Below are 6,460 nucleotides of genomic sequence, written 5' to 3'. Positions count from 1 at the left end.
AAACAGAAAATGCTGGAAAAGCTCAACAGGTCTTCGCAGAGAAATCAGAGTTAAGGTTTCTGATTCTGAGGGTCACTTGATCCAAAACGTTAACTCTGTTTCTCTCTCCATAGATGCTGCCAGACCTGCTGAGATTTTCCAGCAATTTCCATTTTTATTTCTGAATTGCAGCATCCACAGTTCTTTTGGTTTATACTTCACATCTGGAACAGGTAGGTTGCCTTTTGAGGAAAGGTTAGGCAGGCTGATTCCACTAGAGTTCAGCAGAGTGATTGAAATAGACAATTCCTTACTCGTCTTGACAGAATGGATTTGGAGAGAATGTCTCCCCCTGTGGGAGACTCTCAAACCAGTGATCACCATTAAAAATAAGAGCTTACCCACTTAAGACAGATGTGGTGACTTTTTTTCCTCAGTGGGTCTCAAGTCTCAGAACACTGTTTCTCAAAATGCAGTAGAAGCAGAGAATGTTTGAATATTGTGAAGGCAGGTAGCTTCCTGGTAAACACGACAGTGAAAGTTTACAGAGGAGCAGGAGAGAAATGTAGTGTTGTCATCATAATCAGATTAGCCATTTTCTTATTAAAAGACAGAGGTCTGAGATCCCAAATAACTTCTTCCCATTCGTAACTTATATGCCTGTACATCTGTTTCTGAGGCAATCCCCAGATTGGATTCATTGTGGCATCCACTTGCAGTCACAATTCCCCAATTTTCAACAGCACTTAAAACAATTTTGATTAGAAATATTCTAAATGTAAATTTGCTGAAAACTTCCTACAGCCTCTCTATCTCATCCCCAAATCCTTTGCCCCATACTCCCCAAATAATCTCTTCCAAACACAATTCCTCACACCCTCTTACCCAGCTCATTGCCGCTTGCTGCTACTGAAGACTGTTCAGTGGCTGTTAATCTCTGGAACTCACTTGCCATTTTAACTCATCATCTCCCCCCTTCACTCAAAACATGCTTTTTAAAATCCGCCTGCACATTACTGTGCATTTCTCCAACCTTATTTAACGTTGCTTTCCCTATTTTCTGGTTTTATAGCTAAGGTTCTGTACCTAGAAATCTTTGTACCAAAGATGGCGAACTTATAAAATTTTCATATACTCAGGTGAGTGCATGTGACAATAAACCTAATTCAATGCAACCTAAATATAAATGAGAGGTGGTGTATTCTTGACAATTACTAAAAGCTATCTTATTGAAATATTCTTTTCACAAGTTCAATCCAGCCATTTGATAAAGTAAATATCCTTTGATTAAATAGTTACAGTTTGAAAACCTTTTAGTTATTCTTTTATTATATTCACATTGTACATTGTTAGTGAAAATGAAGATCAGAATTGCATAATTACAGATAACTGAGGCACACGGTATTACAGTTTAATCCTGCATATTGTAACATCAGTTGAAGGTTTGATGCACACACTCACAAAACTGTTTATTGGTTTTCCACTTCAATAAGCTCATCATCATGACATATTCTGAAATGCAACCACCAAAACCAGACGTATAATTTAAATAAATTAAAACATACTGTTAAGTAAGGCAGTCAGTTCAATGTCAATTCGCGAATTTATGACAAAGAAATGTTGAAAACATAACGAAAGTCTATTTGGTCCATCACATTTTCCTCTCTCTGAGGCACTGTGTCATCTGTTTGATCAAGGGTTTTAAAATAAAGACCTAGATTTCTATAGCACCTTTCATGACCTCAGAAGGTTTCCTAGTGCTTTGTGGCCAGTCTAGTGTTTGAACTTTTTTTTCCCGTCTTGCCTACTGTTGTAATGCAGGAAAGACAGCAGCCAAGTAATACGCAGCGACATCCCGCAAATAGCAGCAGGAGATTTTGTTTATGCCTCCCATAGAGGATAGATGGAGCCTTTGTTTATATGTTTCATTGGATTGATTTCTACCTTCTGCCCTTGCAACAACTATTTCAGACAAATTCAAGCCTAGAAAAACACGTTACCCAACACCATTTTCTGGGTTAACTAAAGTGGGGCAGGGGTGGATGAAAAACAAAGTACGTGGCAGTGGAAACCACTCCTCTTGATTCACTCTCTCCTGTAACAAAGAACAAAAACCCTTTTCTTCCACTCATCACCATCACACACAAAGACATCATTCACTGACATTAAAGTATTCCTATGGTACGGTTCTGCACTGTGAAGCCTTGTGGAAACTGTACTTCACACACACACACGCTTTCCCCAAATGGATACTCAGCAATGATGAGGATTGGTCCACAACTTAGTAGTAATAACTTATGTTGCCCATTTGGTGTGAGGAGGCCACAAATGTTTTCTCACTTTCCAACATATATTAACAGTCTTTGTTGTCAACTTGGAAGAAATGTGAAATCACACAGAGGCTTAGAAACAACACATTACATAAAACAAAATAAATATATTCCTCAAAGACCATCTATTTCAGATGTATTGGCTCTTCGTCAGCTTCAGCGGCTGGGTAACTAGGATAAATCCACAATGAAAGCAAACGTAAGAATATACCTAGATCCATCAAAAGATGTGTTTAATTCCACGCCGTTGCAATTCTTATGATTGCTATACTTAGCAATTTATAGAAATCATAACCAGCCATTATCCCAATACTGAGAACCATCGCTGCTGTTTACAGAGCCAATCCCTAATTTGGTGCCCCAAAGTGAACTGTATCACTGTTTGAATAAGCAGAAACCAAACTACAACCAGCTCATTTAATAATACAAGAGCATGTGAAGGCCATTCAGCCCATCCAGCCTGATCATAGTTTTCATAAACCATGAATTTACCCCCATTACTGTGACAGCAGTCATTCTTCTCAAATGTGAAATGCAGGTGTGTAACAAACTGTAAAGAGAAAAGGCAAGATATGACATTGATGGATGGAATATTCCAAACAAAGATATTTTTTCTTTTGTTCTCTTTCTTGGCTTTCTTTGGTCTAAACTCAAGACACTTCGGATCAGCCACTGTATATCTGTATAATTGACGTGCAACTGGTGCAGCAAAGCAGCACTGTTTCGTTTTAATCTTCAGTACTTGAAAAATTAAACATGTAATATTCAGTCAGCTCTGTAAATGATAGGTGCTCACAAAGCCAACTTGGTCAGTCTTTATTAATGCAGCCTTTCATTTTGTCATCAACCCCACCTAAGTCAAGCACTTAACAGAAGTTGAGCAAGTTGTTGGATTCTCTCCCTCTCCTGGTGGATGTAGATTTGTGTGTCCCAAAGCATGTTGATTAAAATAGCATCGTCAATCTCATCCAACATCACATCTGTTTTAAGCTGTGAATTGAGCCTGGAAAAAATAATGAGGGAAAGTAAAAATAAAGTTGCCAGAGTGTTACTGGACCATTTGGCTGTTCTCTCATTAGAAAGAGATGACTGGTGATATCTTAAACTGTGGGTCACCATGCTTTAGACATGGGGAGAAGTTGAAAAGGAGACAATCCTTTGTGGTAACCTCATGGTAACCTCAGCAGGTGTCAAGACTTGAAACCAAGCTGTTAGTGTCACTCTGCACTGCAAACCAGCCATCCAGCCAACTAAGCTAACAGATACTACCCAGGCCCCAAACATGACAACATCAAACCGGCCTGATATCTGAAGTTCACTCGCTCAGTTTCTTTACACGGTTGAGACACAGAAACATTTCCCAGCTGGTTTATTCCATAAGCAAGCTGTCAGCTAGCACTGTACTAAGACAGCACACCAATAAACCTCAGCTGATGAATGGATGAGGCAGCAGTACAGCATAGACAGCAGGGTGAGTCACCAAGCCTCAGAGATTGGCATTAAATCCAAAATTTCAGTAGGTGTGTCTGATAATATTGTCCAGGATTTGTCAAAGTTCTGAATGAATGGAGTGGAGTGGAGGTTTACTGTGCTTGGAAGTTAAATGAAAATTTTAGGAAAAGAAGCTTTGTTCCTAGGGATTGCACATTAAGGATCTTTCTGGGCCACATGGAAAAGTATAAAAGCAACTGTGTGGGTTTCCTCCAGGTGCTCCAGTTAACCTCCCACAGTCCAAAGATATGCAGGTCAGGTGAATTGACCATGCTAAATTGTCCATAATGCTAGATGCATTAGTCAGAGGGAAATGGGTCTGGATGGGTTACTCTTTGGAGGCTCAGTGTGGACTGGTTGGGCCGAAGGGCCTGTTTCCACACTATAGGGAATCTAATCTAATCTAATATAATGTTATCATTCCACCACATAGTGCTTAATCTATTGATAACAACAGATTTTGGTTTCTGATTGAAGATTGATCTACTTAATAAAATGAAGGCTGTTGCCCACAAAGTTCAAACATATCACATAAAATATTGGACTGCACTTCAAAGGCAAAATCGCCAAGTCTGTAAATGTACGAACTACTCTTTTTGATCGTGCAGTCTAAGTGGGCATTATTGTATAACAATGGTGGACAGGTTAGTAGTTACGTCCAGCCTACGTTGTTAAAGGTCCAAAGCGAAACAGCTGTACATCACGGATAGTATATCTGTCTCATGGCCATCACACTACAGATTTCACATTTATATATGTATATGCAAAACTGTCCTAAAAGAAAGACAAAGAAAAATGCAGATTCAAAGCAATAAACTTGCAACAGGTCTAAAGCAGCCTACAAGTGATCTCAAGAAATTCCGGGCATCTGCACTTAACTGGAATAAGACAACTTTATAAGAAATCAGAAATTGCTGGAGAAACTCAGTGGGTCTGCCAGCATCTGTGGGGAGAAAGCAGAGTTAATATTTTGGGTCCAGTGAATTATTTTGATGAAGAGTCACTTGACTCAAAATATTAACTGTTTCTCTACCCACAGATGCTGCCAAACAATGCTGTGTTTCTGCAGCAATTTGCGTTCTTCTTACATTTAACCAGAATTGTCTATACAGACCACTTCCTTCACAGAGAACCTAGTACAACTGGAATCGATAGGTATCAGGAGGCAAACTGTCCATTGGTTGGAGTCAGACCTGGCATATAGGAAAATGGCTGTGGTTGTTGGAGGTCAGTCATTTCATCTCCAGGACACCTCCGCAGAATTTCTCAGGGTAGTGTCCTATGCCCAACAATTTTTAGTTGTTTCAAATAATGTCCTACCCTGCATCATAAGGTCAGTAGTGGTGATGTTCGTCAATAATTGCACAACATTCAGCACTATTCGTTACTCGTCAAGTACTGAAGCAGTCCATGTTCAAATGTAACAAGATCTGGACAATATCCAGGCTTTAGCTGACAAGTGGCAAGTAATATTCATGCCACACAAATGCCAAGCAATGACCATCTCCAATAAAAGGCAATCTAACCACCACCTTTTTGAGATTCATTGGCGTTACCATCACTGAAATCCTCTATTATCAACTCCTTGGGTTACCAATGATCAGAAACTCAACAGGATTCACCATATAATTTTAGTGGCTATAAGAGCAAGTCAGAAACTAGGAATACTTCGGTGAGTAACTCACCTCCTGACTCCCCAAAACCTGTCTACCATCTTTACAAGGCAAGTCAGGAAGGTGATGGAATATTCGCCACTTGCCTGGACTGGATGAGTGTAGCTCCAACAACATTCAAGAAGCTTAACATCATGCAGGACAAAGCAGCCCACTTGATTGGCACCAATCCACAAATATCCACTCCCTTCAATCGATAAGCAGTAGCAGCAGTGTGTACAACCTACAAGATACACTGCAGAAATTCACCAAAGATCCTTAGACCACCTTCCAAATCCACAACCACTTCTATCTAGAAGGACAAGGGCAGCAGACACATGGGAACAACACAACTTGCATGCACTTCCCCAAGTCACTCACCATGTTTACTTGGAAATATACTGCCGTTCCTTCACTGTTGCTGAATCAAATTCCCTCCCCAAGGGCATTGTGGGACTACCTACAGCAGCACGTGGACTGCAGCGGTTCAAAAAGGCAACTCACCATCGCCTTCTCATGGGCAACTTGGACAGGCAATAAAATTTGGCTCAGCAAGCAACTCTCCTGATTGAATAATTGTTTTTATATAAGGAGTTTTAAAAGGATTGACTGGGTAAAACACTGCCCCAATCCCAACCAGACTGCAGGCTACAAATGGGTATTACTTGAAGGATCAATATAGGAGATGTGCAACAATCCAATCTTAGGAGAACAAATAAATAGCAATTGCATGTCAGCGCTCCTTGGTCGGTGCATCATCATCTCCATAATGCAACCTATGCCAAGGTATCCAGGTAACAAGTCTGACCCTCCCATCCAGCCCAGGCTGGAGCCTCTGCTTGATTCCTGATGAAGGGCTTTTGCCCGAAACATCGATTTTACGTAGAACATAGAACTTAGAAAAATACAGCGCAGTACAGGCCCTTTGGCCCTTGATGTTGCGCCGATCCAAGCCCACCTAACCTACACTAGCCCACAATCCTCCATATGCCTATCTAATGGCCGTTT

At 40.4% G+C, this 6,460-nt stretch overlaps 1 protein-coding gene across 7 annotated transcripts in view; it reads right to left on the bottom strand.

Moving 5' to 3' along the window:
- Positions 1-1,286: 1,286 nt before the first annotated feature.
- Positions 1,287-6,460, bottom strand: part of pla2g6 (phospholipase A2, group VI (cytosolic, calcium-independent)) — an 85,230-nt gene continuing 80,056 nt past the window's right edge. For all 7 annotated transcript variants that reach the window (XM_072588663.1, XM_072588658.1, XM_072588659.1 and 4 more), the window contains one exon: positions 1,287-3,312. In XM_072588663.1, the coding sequence (XP_072444764.1) occupies positions 3,295-3,312 (18 nt within the window). In that variant the 3' untranslated portion in view covers positions 1,287-3,294. The remainder of the gene's footprint in view (positions 3,313-6,460) is intronic.

The sequence above is a fragment of the Chiloscyllium punctatum genome, chromosome 18 (genome assembly GCF_047496795.1).
Source record: "Chiloscyllium punctatum isolate Juve2018m chromosome 18, sChiPun1.3, whole genome shotgun sequence".
Taxonomy (NCBI): domain Eukaryota; kingdom Metazoa; phylum Chordata; class Chondrichthyes; order Orectolobiformes; family Hemiscylliidae; genus Chiloscyllium; species Chiloscyllium punctatum.
Note: the sequence above shows the minus strand (reverse complement) of the source record. Positions and strands in the feature narration are given on the sequence as shown.